Here is a 24,088-nt window from a genome sequence, read left to right as displayed (position 1 = left end):
AGAAATTGCAGGACGAAGAAGACAATAAATCTGAAGGAAATGTTTGACTTCCGGAAAAAAACTTTTCACAGCAACAAAACAAGCAAGCAAAAAAAAAATCAGTTTTAATTTTTTATTAATGGCAAATCGAACAGCCAGAGTTTTAGATGTCACCTCCCGTTTCTGTTGGAAGTACGGTTCTTTGACAGCTAACTCAGCAGATGACGGAATTCGAAGACATAATGTTGAACAAATGACATCAAAATATAAATTTGACCTAAACAGGAAACTTTGCACGCCCAACATATATATATATATATATATATATATATATATATATATATATAGATATATATATATATATATATATATATATATATATATATATATATTTCAATTAAAGTAATTGTATCAAGCTTAGTTGCCTCGACAAGATTCAGCTGTTGGAACAAAATTGTGCGTGTGATAGCAGTCTATCCTTTTTGCAGACAAGTGTAGAAGCGACGCAGAAATGAAGTTAGCGCATTACACTAAAACTTATCTGCACGTTAATCACGATAATCAAAGAAGAGATTTCAACTCAGAGTTCATGGCGTTGAAAAAAGGAGTTAAGGTCTCTAGTGCTAGCCAACTGAAAGCACTAACACCTTTTGGAGACGAGAATAACCAACTACTAGCACGTGGTCGCCTGTCAAAAGCAAGTCTTTCGATGGCCCCGTGTTAGCAGAATACTGGACGGTAAAATTTTTTATTTAAGCTGCTTCAACAACACACACAAAACTAATTATTATTATGTTCCCGAGCGAACTCGAAGCACTCTTATGGAGTACGATTGGATACTTCGCTGAAGAACCTTGTACTATAATTAACTGTTTGCCACATCGCTGAATGCTGCAAAATGTCAGCATGCCCATATAGTTGATTTACCTGCGAAAAGATTGCCCATGAAAAATTAAAAGGCCTTGGAAGTAACAGATCTGCATTTCACAGGACCTTTTCTTCTTAAAAACAATGGCAAGATATCTAACAGATATATTTCACTCTGCAACTTTCTTGTTGGTAGAGCAGTACATCTTGAAGAGTCGAATGATCTCTCATCAGACACTACAATCAATTGCATCAGTCGTTAATCAGCGTTGGAGGAAAACCCAACAAGATTATCTCAGACTGCGGCAATCTGTTAGTTCAAACAATGCTCTGAGATCTAGCAACGCAGACTTGAGCGAATCAAAATTGTTTTCAACTAAGATTTGATACATGAACACAGTGGTCGATTGGATATTTAATCCCCTGTGTGCTTTCCATTTCAGTGGAATTCGGAAAAAAAGGAACAAATTTCAAACTATCACTATACAACATCATTGGTTCCAGAATTTTGACAAAGAAAATTCGGAGGACAGTTTATTGTGGAATAGAGACCGACATGAACCAATTCCCTAATAAACGTTTTTCACGACATAAATGGCTACTTACCACTTTCGGGTTATCATTTTCTCCTAGATCACTCATCTGTTAACTTGTCTCCTTGCATGCTCACATGTATGGATACGAATATTTTAAAAAATCAGCGCTCATTACACTAAACAGCAACTCAATTTGGTTTGGAATAGTTTCCTACGGGAGTATAAAACAACTCAACAAGTATGTTTTAATGGCATAAAACGGCAAAATTTTTACAAGTTGACAAATTAGTATGGATTCTTGAATTTGTCGCCCCAGTGGCCACTGGCCTTCGGCTAGACTCATTCAAGTTTTCCTTGGCAAAAACAGGAGGGATCACCCGATCAATTAAACTAAAGACACCATTCGGAGAGCGCATTAGACTTGTTGTGAAGCTGAGAAAAGTCATTTTCAAACGGAATGGAACCAAAGTTCAGCAAAACCAAACGTCTCTCTAACGACAAGAATTTAACGGGCAACCATTTTCTCCATTGTCTTCTCCAGTACCCTTATAAACAAAAGTCAATCACTTTCCTAGCTGAGCTTGACCATGGTCACCCCTCATTACAAAACCTTTCGTTGCCATTACTCACAGCCCACTATTCATGAATTTTCAGTCAAGACCTGCTTTGCATGGCATCTGATTATTACGTTACTCCCTCTTGAGCTCTGGTTTGTTCTTTTTTCACCAACCAGCGGTTCAATTTATCCGATCTTCAAATTTCGTTGATCACCCCTTATCACCTACCCATTTAAACTTGTTATTAATTTAGTTTTCGCATAGTTCTGAAACCCATCTCGCTAACTTTTGACAATTCTGGTTTATTCAATTGGCATTTCCGATTATTGATTTGGGTTAGTGGCTTTTTGCGGGCCACGGGATTAAATTTGTACCCCTACATTTTGATTGCCATAATTTTTAATTTCTTCATTGGTCCGACTTTTGGATGAATCAACACGCTGCACCTCGACAGCATTACTCTATTTTTTCAGTTTTGGCGATGTCAAGGACACTGCGACTTTTTGTTAAAAACCCGACGATCGCAGCACAAAAAAGACAATCGTCTCAAAACCTGACGGAAGTAGCTGACTTCCACAAAAACCTTTCCTTGCAACAAAACAAGCGAAACAAAAGAATCAATTTTCTTTTTATATTCAAAAATACAAAATCATAATTGTCGTAAGGAAATCTCCCCTCCCATTGTAATTCAATAACAGGAAAAGAAAGAAAGTAACAAAAGGAAAAAATATCAAACTGGATAAACTGATAAACAAAATAATCACACATGAGCGACCGAGATTCTAACGCAACTAAAAATGGGCTATATGCTTTGCAAATGCTGGCTGCAGCTTCTGCTGATTTCACATTTTCTTCCAACTCGTCAATTTCCTTCATAACTTTTTGAGCAGAAGGGTTGGGGTTTTAAAAAATGTGTTTGTAAAGATTTTTGCTCTTTTGAGTGATAACATTGATGCCAAGCTGTCAGCTTTGATACTGCACTTTTAACTCTTCTTTCCGCTTTATATTCTTACTTTCTAGTAAATTAACACACATTAAGTTTGAGTTAGTACAATGTATTGTATTCAGAAAAAGTTGTCGCCTCAAAATTGACTGATGTCAAACTTAGTCAAATATGTAATCGGTCAGTTAATTTTGTGTTTGGTGGTTTTCGTTTTTGCTTTGATCAAAAGGCGTTTTCATTGTCTAGCTGTCATGCAAATAACTGACCTATCTAAGGTTCCCGGTAGAACCGAACGAGCGCAGAGCAGAATGCATTAAAAAATTGAAGCCGAATATTTCACCAAACCAGTTGCAGCCACCGAGTGGAGGGCAACTCGAAATTCTTATCTCTGAGTTTTCAAATTTGCGTTTAATTCATTTGGTTTGGTGGCGATACAAAACTCTTGGTGACTTGACCGTGAAGCAATTTTATGACCTCCCAATGTCATGGAAAAATCATATAATATTTTTTGGCATAAATACAAGAATCAGGCATCCAACTGGTCACATTAACAATATTTTTTAAATATAAAATTAATTGTAAGAATTTTTGTTCCGACCCCTCTTGAGGGGGGGAGGAACTATATACTCAAAATGGGTTTTTTTTGTTCAGTCAATTTCGGCCGATCGATATATTCATCGTAGAGAGTTGAGACTGGTATCATTAGAAAGCTTGTCCAGTGTAGAATATGGAATTAAAAAGATTTTTTTTATTTTCGTTTTTGACAGGGAGATATCGATGTTTAAACTTTCGATAAAATAGAGTAAATTCCGTTGATTTCATTCACTTTTTTCGTAATTTTTGAATAAAATTTCGCCAATTTTGATAAAATTTAATAAAATTTTTCAAGAAAATGATGTTGATTTTACGTTTAAAGACAAAATATACTGTCGGCTATTTTCATTGAATTTTTATTGTCACAAATTCCGGCCAACTATTTCACAAAATTCAGACTTTTTCGTCAAAAACAGCACGAAATAAGTTTCTTTAGTCCACTCTGATTAAATTTGCAGGAAGTGCACATCCAAACACCACTAATACAATCTTTGTAGACTGAAAAGAGGGCTAATTCCACATCAACTTCCGTTGAGAGTGCTCTGTAAAGAAAACTTTGCCGTTTTTTGCTAACTTTATTCGTTGATTATCAAAAACGCAGCATTTATTTTTGAATTTTATCTAACAAAATATCTATATCAACGACATTCCCAAAATTAAATATTCCTCATGGACAATTAGCACGATTATTTCTGTACCAATCTTGGACCGTTACAATCCAAAAATAATTCGGATTGTCATCAGTCGGTTTTTTTTATTTAAAAATTCGATCTTTTTTATATTAATTAAATACCGATTTTTTCAAATCAAAGGTCACTAGTGATAGGTCATATTGGCTTCCTAATTAGTTCAAAATCAATTTATCTAGTTGATTGCTTGAAAGCTTATTGTCGTTTTGACTTTTAAAATGCTTGAGTTTTAAATAAAAAACGGATTATTGAACTTTGCCTCAGTTTTACTCTTAATTTGGTCAATTTGTAGCAAATGTGTCAGCAATCAAAGAGTGCTCCTTCTTTCTGCTGAATTCAAATTTAGTCGTTAATGCGGTTTTAAGCCTTAAGTTATGGTGTTCTGGCTTTGATACTACTAGATTTCTCATTTTTTTTTAATTTTTAGGTATTGGCCTATTTTTCATGTTTTCTAGTATTAACAAATTTTCACGTTTTTGTCATTTCATATTTTACATTTTCGTGTTCAAAAAATGCACAATTGATAATATTTAAATTCTTGAAGGTATAGATTGTGGTTCTTTACCGCTTCGACAATAGTTTCTCGAAGAATTTCTCGTGTTCAAAAAATGCACAATTGATAATATTTAAATTCTTGAAGGTATAGATTGTGGTTCTTTACCGCTTCGACAATAGTTTCTCGAAGAATTTGATTAAATCTTTTAATTTTGTCTTTAACTGTCGTTTTTACTTTGTCTTTTTAGTCGTCTTTAATTTCCTGTACAATGACCCAGTTTGATTGGTTTTTTTGGAAGAGTACATGAGCCGTTTTTCTGATGTTAGAAGATAGATAATGGCTTTCATGACTTTGAAAACAATTGTACAAATTTTTGAAAACAAATTAAAAAAAATCAATTCAACTTTGCAATTTTGTTCCTTTTATTGTCCGTTTGTTACCTGGTCTCGTTAATTAAATGTTAAAGATGACATTATTTTTATCAAGGGGAGGTGTCAAAAGGGATTGGTGTCACAAAATCTAATGTTTTAAGAGAATTCGTTATGATTTTACTGGCTTCCACACGGGTTTTTCACAAAAATTAAATGAATTTTCGATTTTTGTCATATTTGACGTTCTTTTTGTAGACGTAAGACATATTCTGGGTCACTGCAGGTCTCAAGGGCTTTTTTTGGAAGAATGAACGAACCTATTCAATTTTTTATTTTGTAATTAATGGCTTTCATGTCTTTGGAAATAAATTTTTTTCGAAAAAAAAAAAATTATTACATAATTTTGCATTTTTTTCTCTAATTGTTGCTTTTTGTCATTAATAAGTGTGTACCCCATAATACCTTATCCGTGTTCAATGAAGGTGCAATTAAACATATTTTGGGGCCAAAATATGGCTTTACGGCTTCCAAAGCATTTTCTTGGCAAGTTTTATTTGATTTTTAGTTTGCTGTGTTTTTGTTGTTCTTTTTGTAACTGCACAAAAAATTGAATGCCAAGAAATCTTAATTCCCTTCTATAGAAGCATTGGTAATTGTAAACCTATGGGATATTTTAGTTGATTCCTAATGGTTTTCATTACTTTGAAATTATTTGTTTTTTTAAAAAAATTCAGCAAATTTTCTAACTTAAAAGTTTCTGTTCTTTTTTGTCTAATCGTTACCAAGCTTTATTATAAACTGCCAAATAATCATTTGTTTATGATGAATTACAAGTTTTTTTTACTTTTTTCAGTTTCATCTGACGCTATTTTGATTCTGTTATTAAGTTTTGTTTTTTAAAACTGACACAAACTTTTTGATGTAATTAATGTTTGTTGTTTTTGTTTGATTTTGCCGTTCGTCTTCGCTCGCTTTCTTAATATCGGCATATCTCATCAATCTAAGGCATCATTTTTTTACTCCAGTGAGTTATTTGCTTTGGAGGCTGTCTTTTCGTTCATACAACAGTTTTTTTTTGAAAAATACTTGAATTTTTTGTGTTTTTCTATCTGTTCAACATTTGGTAGACAATTATGCCAAAATTGTGGATGAGCGGAGTCGGAACCTTGTGTGCGATCGCACATTACCGAGCCGCCTTGTCTCTTTAATCACGCAAGATCGTTTAAGGACCATAATTCATCAATTTTTTTCAGAGGATCCCTTATGACATAATCTGCAAATAATGAAATCATTATTTTGCATAACAACTCTAATTTGTGATCTGCCTAGTTCTCAAAAACCACAATTTTTTAGGTTGCAAGTTTTATTGAAAATTATTTTGAGGTCCTATTTGAAGATTATGATCTACAAATTCGCAATCGGTATAATTCACTTGATAAGAACTCGTATCAATACTTTATAATATTTAAAACATGTCATCTGATGAATATTTATTTTTTTGCCTGAAAGTCTTTTAAGACATTTAAAAGTTTTTTGCGCGTCCCAAGATAATGACGCGGAGTCACATTGTTTAATTAAAAGTGACCTATGGCAAATATGTGAAAAGAGAACCAGGTGCTGCAAATATTTTTTCACGCAATTTTTGTTCTCAAATGCTAATTTTTCATTTGGTCGACACGGTTTCAGATTAAAAACAGATGTCGAGAAAGATTTGAGGCAGCAACTGTAACAACATAATTAAAGCATGAGTACGAAAATTGGCCAGTACTTTTCTTAGGCCTACAAACTTAATGCTCTTCAGCATAAATCTTGAAATCCGCGACAACTTCTCCTAAACACTTCGATTTTCTTGGTTTTTCAAATTAAAAGATCGCGTTTATCATCAAGTCGGTTAAGTGCAAGAAAGTTGACGTTATAAGGAGTCTACATTATAAAAAGCCGAAGTTAGAAACCCCCAAAACCTGACTTCATTAAAAAGAACCAGAAGCAAATAGTTTCTTTCAAGCAACCTAAATTGTTAGTTGATTACCAAGAAACGTTCTTGATTGGGTTAATTAGTCTCATGTTTGGTTGTGATAGTTTCATATCAAGTCCCACGAGCCCGCGATTTTTTCAAGATATTTAGTTCCTAATTCGCTTTCAGTTGCATTAAAATTTTGTCTCAAATACTCGGTTGTGATTGGTTGTGTATTTGGTAGTCTCATTTCCGAAGAAAATTTAATTTGCTGCAAAATTTATCTAAAAAATCGATTGATATTTAATCAAATTTTCGGCTCTCTTTCAATCGGCTCTCTTCACTTGGGCTCTTTATACATCACTCTATGATTCAGAGTCTTATGGGACTTGACATGAAACTATCACAACCAAAAATGAGACCAATCAACCCAAATAAATATTTTTCTTGGTAATCAACTAACAATTTAGGTTAATTAAAGGCAACTTTTTGCTTTCGGTTCTTTTTAAATCAAGTCAGGTTTTGGGGTTTTCTTACTTCGGCTCTTTATTATGTCGACTTTTTATAATGTCGGTTCTCTTACACGTAACCAAATTGATGATACTTTAATTTGAGAAACCTAGATAATCAAAGAGTTGAGGAGAAATTGTTGCAGAATTCAAGATTTATTCTGAAGAGCATTAAGTTGTGGGCCTAAGAAACGTACTTGCTAATTTTTGTACTCATGCTTTAATTATGCTGTTACAGTTACTGCCTCAAATTTTTCTCAACATCTGCTTTTACTCTGAAACCGTGTCGAGGAAATGAAACAATAGCAGCTGAAGAAAACAGAAATTGCGTTGAACTATTATTTGCAGCACCTTGTTCTCTTTCAACACATTCGCCACTGTAATCAACCTTCTAATTACAATGAAACCAAAAATTATCTAAATTATAATCACCGCTTTTAAGAACTCTTCATAGTGCTCAATGACTGAAAAAAGTTATATGGTTCACTTTGTTTGCTAAATTAAATAACGAAGACCGTATACAAAAATCAAAGAACCAAAAACTGACGTAACCTGTATTCATACAAGGGCATATTTGATGTTCTGGTTACCCTACATGATTTTTTTTTACTTTTAAATACGTTACGATTTGCATGATATTATCTATGATCAATTTGTGACTACTATGAACAGCCAACCAGGTAGACGCGTTTAGATATAGGGGGATCAACAATAGCTCTCAGTATTATGCTTATGGGTCACATATGGTAATTGCTTGGAGAATAAGGCCTAGTTCTCGCTTCAATGTGTCTGTTTAGTCTGAGTAATCTCTACCATAATTAATCACTACAATCACTAAAATGATAGTTTTATATTGTACAGAAAAACGTTTTGCTGAATAATTGTGTTAAAGTAATTTGGGCAGCATTTTGTATTGTTTGCTATAAAGCTACAATTTTTTCAGAAAATACATTTATAATTTATTGGTGCAACCTCAAAATAACGTGTCCCAAGTTAACTGCAAGTTTAAGTCAGCGCTGATAAAAACATATCAACTACAATTTTAATTTTTAGGATATCAGAAAAAATTTCAAGTAAGGATTACAGTTGAATTGATTCTGAGTTCAGATGGCTTGATAGCTTAGGAACCCTTCCCGGGTCGAGGTTTTGTCGAAAAAATAATGTAAGAATTGCGGCGAATAGCGGTTAAAAAAATTTTTCACCGCAAAGCGCCCGCATCTTTTAGCGATGAATGCGGTGAAAGTGGTGAATTTTTGTACGAATTGCGGTGAATTTAGCGGTGAATTTTTGTAAGATTTGTGATTCTTAGCGGTGAATTTTTTTTCACCGCATTCACAGCAAATCTTACAATTTTTAGCGATTTTTAGCCTTGACACCTCGACCCGGGTTGTCATAGCAAGCAAGCGTCAAAGCAATTGATGCCGTGAAATTGAGAAATTGTGTTGTCTTATTATGAATTGCGAAGAAACTGGACCTCAAGTTAATCATGTGTTACAATGAGATTAGGGGTTCTTTGCTTTTGTGCCCCAAATTTAGTGGGTGCATTTTTTTGCCAGATCCCCAAATATGTTATACAATGTCGTTTTCATTTTGCGTAACTCATTTAACGATGAAATTTAACTACGCAATTTGCGGATACTAGTGAACAAAAAGCATGAATTTCTTCAGCATTATACACGAATGAACATAATTATTTCCACGATTTTGAGCATGTAAATAGCCCAAATTCTTTGTGCCCAATTTTTTATAGTAATTACTTGAGACACAATTCAAACACTTAATTACACTTGCTGACAATGATATGGATTATATCAAAACTACTAACTGTCTTCTTAATCAATAATTAGTATTGAGAAGGACATTTCTGAAATTAATCAGCTTGACAAATCTTGTTGCTGTTTTTCAATCTTGGCCAAACACCGGCATCGTGAAAAATTGTGACGTATATATCAAAATTTGAATAAAATTTGAATTAAGTTTGCTTACACTCACAAATGTCTAACACCTGCTTATAAACATAATCCTAAAACAGGGTTGTGAAAAATTGTTACGTAATCAAGAAAATTTACTCGCGAAATCCTACATTTTATCAGCAAATGGGACTCAGCAAACATTTATATCACGAGGGCGAGTGGCTACAAAATTTATGCCTCCACTAAGGTGGGTGTAAAGAATGAAAAATCTGTTTCGCTATGTATAAGAAAATACTCTTTGACTGAAGGGTTCTTTTCTTACTGTGGGGATAATTATATAAGATAGTTAGATTCGGGGCGTATTGATTCCCTATCTTCGTGTCTGTAGTAAAAAATTGATTCTTGAAAAAAACTAAAATGTCTTTTCATCAAACTAGGTTACACTTTGTTCTTTTTTTGTTCCGGAGTAGTTTAGATTTTATCCAGTTGAGATGCTCCACGATAATGAGTCCTTTTTAACCGTACAGTTGTTAAGCCTAGTTACCAAAACGGACAGATCTTGGAGTTCTAATTCGTCTAGCCTGAGCAAATGCCGATTGCGAGCCCTGAAAATCATTCATGCGGAACCTCATATGAATCTGAATTATAATGAGGACGAATAGATCTTTTCCGCCCCCACCAGCTTGGTGGTCGCATACCCCAAACGCACGCGCTATATTTTTTACATACTATGCAATGGCACGTGTTCTGTAACTGGGCGATGCATAACGCAATGGTAGTACAAACGGAAAAGATCTAATTTGCACCAATAAGTTTTTGAAGATATAAATTTATAGCCTATTAAATCTAACTTCTAAAAATTTACTTGGTCGTTAAAAAAGCAAGAGAATTGAAGCAAAGGATCCGACCGTGGATAAATAAAGCAGTAATACGTTCGCTCTCGGTTGCCCGTTAAAACTGTGTGAACAGGACAAATTTTTCCTTCGATTTTATTTGAATCGAAAAGTCAATCGATTATACGCTTTATAATTTCAGTGTTTTACAAAGTTTTCGAAAACTTTTACTTGGTGAAGCAACTAGAAAGCAAATTAGTCAGGCCAAGAATTTAGTCATGTTTATTTGGAGTAAGAAAATTCAAAAAAAGTTATAAAAATATGTAAAAAATGTAACAACTACCGCTCGGAAGAAATAATAGAAAAATGTCACCCCATATTAGTCGTCTATGCAGGAACTTAGAAAAAATGTTTGTATGAATAAACGAAGAATAGTTATAGGATTAAAAGAAATAGGAAAAAATTTTGCTTAGTACCCAGGTTTTGGTCCAGACCCAAATTGAGCTATGATCAGACTATCCAGACTGAAATGACCTCTGATCTGACTTTCCAGACCGAAGTTACCCCTGATCAGACTTTCCAGACCAAAATGATCTCTGATCAGACTTTTCAGACCAAAATGTCCTCTGATCAGACCGAAACCAGACTTTTGTCCAGACTATAGTGCGCTTATGATCAGACCCAAATTCAGACCATTGTGCAGACTATAAACAGACTATGATCAGACTTGCCAGACCAAAGTGACCGCTTTTCAGACCAAACCCAGACCTTTGTCCAGACTATAGTGCGCCTATGATCAGACCCAAATTCAGACCACTGTCCAGATTATAAAAAGCCTATGATCAGATTTTTTTTGTTTTTCCAATACTTTCTTGAAAATTTGGTGCAAAGTTTTCTGTGGTAACTGAAGTATACAAAAAAGTACTCGATACGTTGTCAAATTTCGCGCTCAAAACTCGCTATTTTGATGTTTCAAAATAAATCGCTTTTCAACCTAGTCAAGAACTTAGTCAAATGAATTGAGGGTCTAGGGAGGAGTGTCACTACCCAAGTACAGTCTGAGGGGGAAAGAATTTTTGACCTAGGTGGTACACGGAAAAAGTACTTGATACGTTATAATATTACTGATTTTTATACAGTGATTAATCTCATTAGCAGTAAGCTTTAGAAATGGTATTTTTGTAGAAAGACTATTTTGAGCAAAGTTCAAACTGGTCTTTTTGAGTTTATCTTGTTTCTCTTTTTGAATTCGTTTGTTGATAAATTATTGCCACTTCAGCTTTTTTAATGAGAATCTGCTGCTCAAAGCACTTTTAACAGAATCAGTGAAAATTGATAATTGTCTAGAGATGTCAAAAAGTGTTGACGCAAAAAATAGTAGCTCAAGTGAAGGAATTTGTTTTCGGAAGTAGAAAAGAAACAAAACATGACCGGCGTGGAAATACAATCCAAACATAGTAGACAGAATGCCGAAAAACAGCCGTGAAGGAGACAGTAGAGGCCCTTAGCCGTTTGAACCGTAGATTTTTTAGATCGAGAAGTAGACCGTAAAAGCCTAAGCCCTCTGGGATCAAAAACAAAAAATGGCAACCCAAGCATATCAAAATTATGATTTCAATTTCAATTCTTATTTTAAAAAAAATTAACGAAAAAGACAATGTGCTTCATTGTAGCCCTCCAGTTACCTAGTTTAGATGACCTATAATGAATACCACTCGGATTTTGTAGAGCAAATGTGAACCAGGTGGTAGCAACCTCCTGGATATACTAACAACCAGCAGAGGCAAAAAGACAAAAGTTTTGAAACTTTCAGAAATGAGAAAACTCTACCGAAATACTGCTAAAGTTTTCGAAGCTAATGTCCCAGTTGTTAGTTTGGCGCTGATTAAAGGTAACTACTACCCCTTAATTCTTTTGGGCTCCGAAATATAGAATAACTTAAAAAATTTTTCTGCAGACTCCGAAATTTATTGTATCTTTTTCTACATACACATACTCCTCATAAAACAGACACGAAAAAGGTTTTGCGTGCACCAAAACCTCTGTAACACTTTACTAATTTCATAATTGTTTTTACTAATTTTAGAACATTTGAAAAAAAAAATTGGCTCACAAGTTTCCAAAAATGTTATTTGACTTTAAATTTAGACCTTGGCAGCATCTGAATAGATCAATCAGAGTCAATCAAGAGACAGAAAGGGCATTAACAGGAAATTTGGCAAACCAATTTCTAAAACTCCTCAAGATAATAAAGAATCTTTTCTTATTTCCATTAGGTGAAAACGACAAAAGTAATTGCAAACGACTCCACTAAACCTCTTAAAACATAAATGGTGTTGGAGTTTACAAAACTGAAAACAGAAACTACACTAACTGTTAGGAAAACAAACAACGAAAAAAAGCGTAAAATTCACTAATTTTCCTTGATGATCACCATGTTTCTTGAAAAAGTCACCTAAAAAAGGATAAGACTTCTCACTTATTAAACCCACCAGTAAAACAATAAAAAACATACTTTCCAGGTTGCAGGTTGCAGATTCCCATAATGACCCTTGGAATTGAAAGAACCAAACACAAATTGACTGTACACAAAAATGTGAGCTACTTCGATTGGAATTCGTAGATAGACAAACTCCAGCTTTACCATCTCCAGTACTTTACAAACAGAAAATATGTAAAAATTCATGCAATTGAAAAATGTGGTGAAGTGAAGACAAGTTTTTGTCTAGCAAAGTGAAAAAAAGAAATCATATAATAGCCGACTGAGAAGATAATGGCGGCTATTAATAGCAACCAATATGCTGAATTTTACTAAATTCACTTTTTTTATGACAATAAGTAGTGTCAATCATTTGCAACTGCTCACAAAGGTCAAACTATCACACGTGAAAAAGTTTCTAAAACATCAAATTTGATCATAGAGCAATTTCTCAATCCACTTGACAAGCAGTTTGAAAAAAACCTTTACGAAAGTTTTACGTTTTTGCTGATAAATCGACAGTGCTATTAAAAATAACAGAAAATTATTATAATTTGAGAAAAAACTATATTTTTTTTCAGGTTTTTTTTTTGAAATATTGAGCACAGACATGCTTTACACTTAATAATGCCAACTCTGGTTTAAACTTCTGGTCCGTAATCTCTAAAGAAAAAGTATCAATAAAGAATTTGAAATATGCAATGCAACATGTAACTTATTGCAAGTTACATTTCATGCCATCCACCCACCAACCCAAGGCAAAGAGGATAATGGATACTAGTAAAAACATTTTATCGAATTTTTGTAAATGTCAGTGAAATGTACTCATCAAGAGCTTTCATTTGGTACCACAATTTCAAGAAATGCCAGCTTCTCATAGATATTTGGCCATTTCTAAAAAAAATCTGGATCAATTTTTGAAGATTTTTCATCAACTTCTAAAGTATGTTAATTGGGAGTGGTAGTGTGGAATAGTCGCGTCTAAAATGCTGTGCGCTAATCGTGTTAGCAGAGCATAATTGAAAAATAAAAATTTTCTCATTACTTGAGTTAAACCATCCGAAATGATGTCCTGCGTTGTTCCCTCTAGTGTAGCGCTCGTCTGTGGGGAGTCTGATTGCAGGTTCTGCTGCCAGCCTTCAGCCAGCCAGTTGTTGAAGAACGATGCGGGCAAACCGGGATGAGGCTCCACGAGTGGCACAGGACCCTGGTACATTTTGAGCCAGTTCAAACTAGGGAAAGTTCTTCCTTTCTTTTTAGCCGCCTCTCGATTGATCATATGACAATGTTATTAATTATTTTAAGCATTGAACATTATCCGCCGGGGAAACAGGATGTTTATCCTGTACTGTAATATCTTTCAATATATTTTCAAAAACGGTGAAAAATTCTTCGAAAACGAATGTCTATGTTGTAGGATTCTCGCGAGACAAATGCTGTTCTCTGTAGACACTGACGATTCATTAAACTTTTTTCCTTAGTATTGAGTCGATATAGAACATGGAAAAAGAAATTGATGTTGGGCATTCAAGGTAGCCATCAGTTTTCTGAAATGACTATTCCTAAAACTATTTATACCAGTTTAATTTGATAATGAAGCAAATTTAAGGCAAAAACATATGTCTAAGACATGTTCTGTGCCATAGTTAAATGGGGGGGGGGGGGGGGGGGAGGGGTTGAAAATTAATTTCTGTATCAAACGTTCTTGTTCATCATGGGTGATTTCCAATTGTTCTACTGGCCGGAAATAGAAAATTCAGCTCATTTTTTTTCTCCCAGTCAATATTTGATGAATATGTAGCAAACTGTAAATACCCGGACCTAAAGCCAAGTCAATTTCAGTGCTGGGCAGGTCTAATTGCGAGTCTCATTTCATTACTGCTTAAGAGCTACGATCATGTCACTGCCCGGGCTGAACGGCAAGTCAATATCAGTAGAGGGCACTTCAAATTGTAAGTCTTATATCGGTACTGATTAGGAGCTATGATCATGTCACTTTTTACACTTATCAGTATAAATGCAAGTCTTGGCCAAGACGTGCAAATCTAAATGCAAGTTTTGGCCATGACGTGCAAGTCTAAATGCAAGCCTTGGTCAAGACGTGCAAGTCTAAATGCAAGTCTTGGCCAAGACGTGCAAGTCTAAACGCAAGTCTTGGCCAAGACTTGGAACGTCTAAAAAACGTCAAAATTAGCTGAACAATACGTCAAAAATAGCCAAAAAAACGTCAAAAATAGGTGAAAAAATGTCAAAAGTGCTCCAAAAACTGTCAGAAGCGCATGATAAAAGCTTCAAAACTATAAATACAACATTCTGGTGGGACTAGTATTTAGCGAAATACTGACTGATAGCGATATTGGTGCACTGGCTAATTTGTATGGAGCATCGAAATCGGCATATTTGAGGCATTTTGACTAGATCCATATTCTGACTGATTTGATACATTTTGGGTCAAACCAGGCGCCACTGGCTAACAAGGCCTCGGGACAGCAAGGGGACTCTAACTGCGCTACCCCTTTTCATAATTTTTTCCTCTGATAGGATTGCCAGACATTTGGTAAATCTGAAAATATCAAGAATTGTCGATTTTCGACTAAAATTTGGCTCCAAACGGCTGAAAAACACCTAAAAACGGCCCATAGTACTTGAAATAACCCATTGGGACCTCCCGGGGGTCCTGCAGTAGTGTTTGGTACCATTTTGTACCAAGGTTTTCACACTTAGCAGTCTAAATCCAAGTCTGGGCTGAGACTTGGCAAGTCTAAATCCAAGTCTCATCTAAGACTTGGCAAGTCTAAATCCAAGTCTAATCTAAGGCTTGGCAGGTCTTAATCTAGACTTGTCAGACTTGTAAGACTTGTAATTAGACTTGCACAGTACTGAAAAACTATATAAGACTTGTACTTAGACTTGCCTAGTACTGATATAGACTTGAAGTTCGGTCCGGGTATCTTAAAAACTAATAGCATCATTGTTTGTTTTAAAAGAGCAAAATATTTTTTTTCTCTCCTTAAAAACCGCTGCAATTTGTTGTTTTCCTGGTTGTTTTTTCTTGAACAATTTTATTGTTGTTTCCCCGGGAGCAACCTGCTTCCTATTCATATTTCAGAATTTTTTTTTAAATCTCAAACATGTAAATTCGAATAAACCCAAGTTTAAAGTTACATGTTGTAATATTATAAATCAAACATACTACATCTTTCCCTTGAAAAACTAAACATAATAATATTAATAAAAAACTAAGGTTCAGTTTCTAGTTCTCGTGAATTATTTTATAAAAATAAACTTTTAAAGCCTTCAATTTTTTTGTCTATTGGAACTCGTTTGTGTCTTTTTTGCATCTCTTCCTTTAATTCTTTTTTAAATGTTTGCTTTGATTTTTCCTTTCTTAGAGCTCTTGGAAGTTTATTCCATTTCCGAACAAAGGTTCTTATAATTGAATTTTGACTCCATTTTGATTTACATTTTGTTGTCATAGAAAAATCATATGTACGATTATTAACTTTAATTTCAACGTCTCCGATTACTCTGAATTTGTTTGGTCTTGTATGTTTGTTTGTTGGACAATATCGAAAAGTCTATTTAATGAAGTTTTTGCTATTTGAAGTTCTGCGGGAAGTATTTTATTTTCAAGAAATAGTTTATGAGCACTGTCATATTTTGTTCGAAAAAAGCAAACTTTTATGCCCCATCTAATTTGTTTGTTTATTCTGTCAATTGAGTAGGACGGCAAACTTTGAAAAAATATTGCACTAAATTCTAAATGCGATAAAACAAGTGATCTAAAGAGATTTATTCGAGCCTTTAAAGGTATTTGATTGCGTACCAAATAAATTGATCTGATAGCTAAAGCCATTTTACTGATCACATTATTAAGTTGTTTTTGGTATGTCAACTCTTTGTCAAGAATAACACCTAAGTATCTGACTTCATCTATTGGTTTCAATGAATGACTATTAAATTCAACGCAATTGATAGTTGGTAACTTCTCATTTTTGAAAACCATTGTTTCTGTTTTCCCTTCATTTAGAGTTAACTTGTTTTGTTTCACATATTGTTCAGTTTCCATCAATATTTTTTTAGCCTTTGCTTCTAAACACTGTTCATTTTTTTCATGACATAAAATTGCTGTGTCATCTGCAAATTGTAAAACATTTGAACTTTTTCCTATTTCCTCACCGAAGTCATTTACATAAAGTATGAATACTAGTGGTCCTAGTACAGTACCTTGCGGAACACCATGATTTATAATTGTCCAGTCGGATTCAACTAATCCGTTTCTAACACACTGTTTCTTGTTAATTAGAAACGAATTCAATAAGACTCTTGCGTTTTCTCCAAAACCATTTTTTTAAATTTTTTGAATGAAAATGTCCAAGGATATTGAGTTAAAAGCTTTCACTAAATCCAAAAAAATTGTTAAGACTATATCTTTTCCTTCAACATAATGATTTATTTTCTCTGTCAGTGCAATTATTGTATTAAGACACGACTTTTGTTTTTGGAAACCAAATTGATTTTTGTTAATTATTTTATTCATATCTAAATGTTCCGACATTTGCTCCAAGAGAAGTCTTTCAAAAATTTTTGCTAACGTTGAGTGACCGATATTGGTCGATAGTTTTCAGGGTTATGCCTGTCTCCTTTTTTATAGATGGGAGTGACATAGGCTTCTTTTAAAATTTCATGGAATGTGTTTGCGTTTATACACTCATTAATAGCAAACTGTAAATGGGTTCCAATGGACAACTTACAATCTTTCAATGCCCAAGATGGTGTATACCCTGGTCCAGCTGATTTTTGTGTTGGTAATTTGTCAATAACTTTGTATAGTTCTCTTCTGGTTACCGGCCTGAAATTGAATTCATTTCCCTTAAAATTAAAAGAAGGCAACTTAGGAGGAATTATTTTGCCCTTGTAAAGTCCAAGACGGGCAAAACAATTATTCAAACAGTTAGCAATGCTTTTTTCATCTGATATTACGTTATGGCCCTCTTTCAGCTTTGCAATTTTTTCTGTCTGTTTGTTTGTTTGAGTTATTTTTGTTCGTGATAAATTTCCATTGTTCTTTTGAAGTTGAGAGATTCTCGAAAAATTTTTTGGTATAATCGTCAGATGCTTCACGCAATTTTCTATTAACATTGTTTCTAAGTACTTCGTAACTGTTAAAGAGCTCTTGATTAGGATATCTTTTTTCCATTCATTTAATACACGATGCTTTTCATTAATGAGACTACGCAGTTGTTTTGATAACCATTTTTTGTTCTCCTTTTTTGTTTTCACATCTATATTCTTCAAAGGTGCGTGATTATTTAATACATTTTGGAAAATTTCAATAAATTTATGAAAAATGTCATTTGCTCCAATGATTTTGTACATTAGTGACCAGTCTTGCAAAGCGATATTGCAAGAAGGTCGAGTTTTTAAATAATATCTACCAAAAAGAACTTTTGTTTTCCCTGTTGTGTCTAAGCGCCGTGATTCAGCCTATGCTGAAACAAGTCTATTATATGGAAATGCAAAGTAAAAGTAGTAAAAAGTTGATGTTCTTAGTGCAATAATTTGTTTAGCGCGAAAAGCTACGGTTGATAATTGACGCGCATAAATACGTTCGTTCTATATGCCACATTAACTATCCGTTCTTATTCACAGTTCCCATTACTACAGGTTGAACTATAATGAGGCTTTATGAATTTTTGTATCAGTACTATTCGGAAGCGGTCATTCTTAAGTTTTCAAGTCAAATTTCAACTAATTATAACATTAAATGAGTTAAAGGCCTCTCATGCAACCCTTGTAGAAAGTTGTCCACCACAATTTTGCCAGATTTCTACAAAATAAGCGTCGGATGTTTCATCTTGCAAGATAAACTTTTTCGTTGGTCAGATTGTCCCAGATTAACGTTAGATTTATCATGTAATCTTGCAAAATGTTGCTGGACAACCGCTGGAGTTTGACTATGGGTGTATAATGCAACGATTCCTATAATATTTCAAAGAATATTAACATCGAACAAATTGCCGTGTCGTATAAGATTCAACCAGAACCAGTGGGGGCTGGTTTTGGTAATCGGTAGCTGTAGCTTAGAACGCTTCTCTTCTTTATGGTTGGGCGGGGGGGGGGGGAAGAATATTGGGTAAGGTAGGAGCGGTATAGAAAATGAAAGGGGGTGGGGATATACTACCTTTTGAAGATTTATTTTACACCGATAAATTACACAGACAGTTTGGCGTATTTGGGGCGCTTAGTGGGGTCAAACTATAAAACCGCCATTAATACCATGTATTCATGTCTGTGCGGAAATTTTGGCGATTTTGTTTAATCGCAAGCTTAGAGTCTAGTAATTTTTTAGATTACTACTCACCAATTTAAAGACTACTTCAAGACAAAATGTCACGAAATTTTTTAGTAAGAAGAAAGTTATCCGAGAAAAAAATAGGTGTTACGAAAATTGATGAAAGAGAAGGCCAGCTTAAGAGGACTAGTACAGTTGCTACAAACTTCGAGAGACAACCTTGTTTAACGTAATATTCAAGAAACCAGCATAACGTTGTTCCAGAGAACAAAAAATTGGGACTCTTTATTTCCGACCTCTGTTAAACATGTCTTAACACTAAAATTTTTTTTTCGAATGATATCGTGATTTGATTTCTATGAATTGGCATGCAAGAATAAAACTTCTTTGGTTATAATCGTTTAAAAAGAGAAAAAAAAAACAGGGCGAAAAAAAGGAAGGTTTTCCTGAGATAGAGTTGAAATAGTTCCATCATGCAAACCATATCTAAGTCTCCGATCTTTTTTCCATCATATCCGATCAAATAGTACAACTTCATCACTGGAGTCATGAAGAATTTGATGAACAATTTTAGCCAATCAGAACCTCGAAATTCCACATTTGTACCCTGGAATGCGTATCCACTTAGTAACGTAACGGCATGGTAGTCTGCAATAGACAGTAGATGCGGTTGTTTTTTCCTAAGGGTATCACCGAACATCTCTTCATAGCCATTTAAGGTAAGGTTTTGAGCCGTATCGAAGATGTTAGACTCTCCAATCTTATTCAGCCACAAAAATGGCTGCGGCGTAGTTCTGATTGCTTTGATAAAATGCTTCGCGAAAGTCAGTTCGGTCGGTGGCACGGGTGATATCAAAATTGACTGGTATTGAATTAGATAGCATCGATTTTTGTACCAAAAGTAACCTGGTTCAACGAGATATTTTCCCCAATTTTGGCCTCCTTCTACTCGTATTGTTCCTGCAGATTGGACTTGTCTTTTGCTATTAGGACTAAGAGTTTGTCCCAAACACAACGTGTAAGAAAAAGTTTGCAATAATTTTTTAGCGTTACTGGGGTTGATGACCCAAATTTTGCCTAAGTACCAGAATACTTCTTCTGTGGGGGCAGCGAAAAAAAAAGAAATATCTATTTGAGTTTTCATATCATTTGATGCAGAGGCTAAAACAAAAAAAACATTTTCGTGAATTATTATCTCAAAACTGTTTTGCCGAAAAAATATCTCAAGAGTTAGTTTTCAATTCGTTTCCTACAAAAATACTAGAAATTGATTTTCGAAAGACTAGTGTGGGACCTCAAATCTGTTACAGCTTGATTCATTCGAGGGGGAGATAGTAACTAAATTCACTAAGGTGGCTATTATGTACTTCAAATGACGTCACATGAGGCAATTATATATATATATATATATATATATATATATATATATATATATGTATGTATGTATGTATGTATGTATGTGTATATGTATATATATATATATATATATATATATATATATATATATATATATATATATATATGTGTGTGTGTCGTGCGTGTGTGTGCGTGCGTGTGTGTGTGTGTGTGTGTGTGTGTGTGTGTGTGTGTGTGTTGGAGAGAAGGAGTGAACACGGTGAAAAGTAGGTAAATTCCATAATTATTGAGTACGAATATTGAAATTCGTGTCTCAATCTACATTGGCCAGTCTCGATATTTGACTAAAATTTACATCATAAACCCTTCAACAAAGCGTAAGCTCGAAATACGGGGTAGCTGTTTTGACATAACAGACTTAATGAATCGAATTATCAGAATCATGATTTTAAATACGGGATGTATGATTCAATTTAAAAATAAATATGATTCGAGGTGTCACTGTTTATGATTCGAAACGTCAGGTTTATGACTCGAAAGACCGGGTCACAGTTGCGAAATACCAGATTTATTAATGGAGTTAGAATGTCATTGTCCAGAAATATCTGATTTATTAATCGAAATACCGGGTCATTAACTTCTTCCGGGTCCGTGTATTTAACGAACCGGAATGACATCCCCCGCAGACGAGTTTTGGCGAGTCATAAATCAACGACCTCATCTCGGGTTGCTTTGTATGCGATTCGAACATCCGTGTGGGTAATTAAAATGATATTAATAATATTAAAACTTCCTTCGAGAACAATTGATACTATAATGAGCTGTTATATTAGACTGTTTGAGTTGAATTTTTATTTTAAAAAATCTGATATCGTTTTCTGTTTGACTGCTTGAGTTTTACAAACATGTTAAATGAGAAATGGGGAACAAAAGACAGTTCCTATTGGCCTGCAGTGGCCATCTCCCAATGGGTTTTTTCTGGGTTTGTAATGTCCAGGTGGTAAAGCAATCATTTGTGAGGGTTCACCCTCAGGTTTCTTTATGAACAGCACACACGTTTGATCAAATTTGAACATCGGGAATAATCTGGCCGACAAGGCTCGATTTGCTGTGAGTGAATCTTTTCTCCTTTAACCACGCCACTCTGCAATGTCTAGAAACGTTTTTTTTAAAAAAGGCTTTTTCAGGCCTGAAAACTGAATCATAGTAAAATATAGGCTGATTTTGCTATGTTTCATTTCAAATTCACGTGAGAGTATATTATGTACAGGATGTTTTTACTATTTTTTCTGTGGTTTTGGTCTGATTTTAACCCTATCATAATTGAATAGAATTATTTTGATATAATCACCAGCTGGTTTGTGTAATATCACCAAAGTTTTACCATGATCTTGGCAAGTTTAATCAAGAAAATTTCCTGAAACCCCTTAATAACATCTTGGGAAGATCTTATCAAGATGTACCAAGAGTTTTTGGCCTATCCTTGGTAAAATAATCCAAGTTTTGTCAAGACTGTCAAGATTTTACATGTCTTGGCAAAGTATCAATTTTTGTATCAAAGATTAAAAAAATTGTCTGAGGATCGACTGTTCCCCAACCAAGCATACCTTAAATTTATGATTTTGTTTTACAAAATTTTTGTTTCACTGGGAGACTACAAAGAGTTGGAATATAATGATTCAGTACTGATAGTCTATGACACTCGATTCCGGGTGTTTTTAGAATGAATGAGCGCATGATCGTCGCCCAAGAACCGGAACCTAAACAGGCATTTATTACCGTAAAAGGAGTACGAAACGGTCAAAAGTCGCAGCAAACGGAGCTCGAAACAGAGATTTGACGCAACAATTCATTGCCTAATAAGAAAACAAACGAAAAAAGCAGCGTTGAGCCCTCTGGCAAAGTTGTCGATGGAGTTACAGTTGTTCATCGTATTGTTAATTACCGATGCCAGACACTTTTGTGAAAACAATAATCGGACATCTATTTTCTATAGTAAGAGAGTCTAAGCAGGTGCAACAAAAAGAACTGGTCTTAAGTTCTCTAACTCGGGCTTCTTGGGCTTCCTTCTTGTTCCTCAAAGCTTTATCTCTCTGGCCAGTCAACAAACAGTGACCAGAATTGATGAAATATGTTATCAAGATTGGTCAAAATTTTGTCAAGAGGTGCCAAGAATTTTTCTTGGTTGATCTTGATAAGATCATACCAAGATCTTATCAAGATTTAGCATGAAATGATCGTAATTAAAGTTCTTGGCAAGATGTTTCTGGTTTTGCGAGATATTTCAAGAACATGTATCAAGGTGTATCAATTTTTTTTTCATTTTACTGGGTATCCTGAGAGACCTATGTTGGGTTAAGTGTGAAAAGATTCCTGCAATGTTGAAAGTATCGAGACGCACATTAGCCCACTCGTCTCTGCCCACGGTCTCGTCTATGACACTGAAGGGTCCAAAGTGTCTGAATATTTCTCTCGCACGATAGGTGAAGTTTGTTCCTGGTAGATAGCCGAAGGGGTCAAATTGTGGGAAAGGATTGAACTCATTCTTCATTCGCATTATTTTATTTTCAAGTTGTTCAGTCGGAAGATTCTGCTCCTTTTTAAAGTTATCGGGATCCTCAGGATCTGTATTTTTTGTCGTCACTCCAGAGTTATCCATTTATTCCGAATTTTTCGATTCTTAGTCGCTTAGTTTAACCTCTGAGTAAATTCTGCCAAAATGTATCTTTTGCATTACAGGAATCTACCGGTATCGAATTTTTTGATGAAATTTACTCTTTTAAAGCTGGTTTATCACTTTTGTATCTTTGCGTAAAAATGAACTTTACTTGCTAATACTTAATTCGGATCTATTCTTTTTCGCCCCCCCCCCCCCAGTGTTTTTTATGACCCCCAGTTACAAATTATATGTTGTTATATAGCACGTTACTATGTAAGAAAATAGCACGTGCGCCTGGGGGGGGGGCATAAAAAATTTATGCTAACTAAGCTGGGGGGGGGGGGGGGGGGGGTTGTGAGGTCGAAACAGAATAGATCCCTTAATTCTTTCTCGGTCTCTAAGTCGCAGTCGCTTTCTTTAGTAAGATTAAACTGGTACCGGTAGAGGATTATGTTGCTTGGTTTCTTACTATATTTGTTCTAAAATGGGGACTGTTTCCTACAGAAATGTTAGCTGAATGGAAACTTAAAAAAGAGGACCTATAATTTTGACTCTCACGTGGCGTTGCTTCAGGTAGGTTCTGCATCATGCGATAAAGCTTAAAAAGCTTAAGAAATAGGTATCCTAAATTATTTAACAGAAGAAATTTAATATTATTTGGCATAGTGACTAGTTCCGTCTCCTGCCACGCAATAGAATCAGTAGGAAGACAACAGTCAGTATCGGTCTCTTTAAACGAGGTACTATATTTTAATGTAAGTTAGAATGCTATAGTTTTGAATTGTGAAAATTCTATTTTTGACTTGATCTTACATTAGCTTGTGATGAACTTCCAAAACATTTCTTACGCAATTGACTCTGCAAAAATTAGATAGTTAAAGGGGGACGAAAGCAGTTCCTTGAAAATTTCGTTGCGATTAATATGACGTAGTTTTAGAAACGACCCAAAATATTTTAGGCGGTTTTCACCTAGAGCAAGAGTCAAAAATGACGAGTTAAAAACAATGACTTGATGCCCAGCTGACACAATGGCATTTGCTCTCGAATACTTAGTGCAA

General features: G+C 34.6%; 1 protein-coding gene across 6 annotated transcripts; it reads right to left on the bottom strand.

Moving 5' to 3' along the window:
- Positions 1-9,807: 9,807 nt before the first annotated feature.
- On the bottom strand, positions 9,808-23,970 carry LOC142340790 (uncharacterized). Of its 6 annotated transcripts, none has more exons than XR_012759089.1 (6): positions 23,879-23,970; positions 22,748-23,082; positions 21,309-21,482; positions 19,497-19,971; positions 13,766-13,952; positions 9,808-10,013 (listed from the first exon to the last, which is right to left on the bottom strand). XR_012759089.1 is itself a non-coding variant. In XM_075391502.1 (3 exons), exons 1-3 carry the CDS (start codon positions 19,713-19,715, stop codon positions 9,945-9,947), a joined length of 450 nt encoding a protein of 149 aa, XP_075247617.1. In that variant the 5' UTR covers positions 19,716-19,971; the 3' UTR covers positions 9,808-9,944. The 6 variants fall into 6 exon arrangements, 1 of the variants encoding a protein (XP_075247617.1); XR_012759085.1 differs by lacking the exon at positions 23,879-23,970 and adding an exon at positions 23,469-23,588 and having other exon boundaries at positions 22,748-23,096; XR_012759086.1 differs by lacking the exon at positions 23,879-23,970 and adding an exon at positions 23,469-23,588 and having other exon boundaries at positions 13,766-13,927; positions 22,748-23,096.
- Between the last annotated feature and the right edge of the window lie 118 nt (positions 23,971-24,088).

Source organism: Convolutriloba macropyga, chromosome 6 (genome assembly GCF_964194025.1).
Source record: "Convolutriloba macropyga chromosome 6, txConMacr16.3, whole genome shotgun sequence".
Taxonomy (NCBI): Eukaryota; Metazoa; Xenacoelomorpha; order Acoela; family Convolutidae; genus Convolutriloba; species Convolutriloba macropyga.
The sequence above is the reverse complement of the archived record's forward strand: the minus strand, read 5'-3'. Positions and strand labels throughout refer to the sequence as shown.

Excerpts from the sequence above, each read along its gene's own strand:
- LOC142340790 (XM_075391502.1), bottom strand. The coding sequence starts at position 19,715 with ATGTTCGGTGATACCCTTAGGAAAAAACAACCGCATCTACTGTCTATT. Across the intron at positions 13,928-19,496 it reads AGATCGGAGACTTAGATATG|GGTCCTGTGCCACTCGTGGA; the intron begins GTTTGCATGATG and ends AAAATGTACCAG. Across the intron at positions 10,014-13,765 it reads TTTCGGATGGTTTAACTCAA|GGCTCGCAATCGGCATTTGC; the intron begins GTAATGAGAAAA and ends AATGATTTTCAG.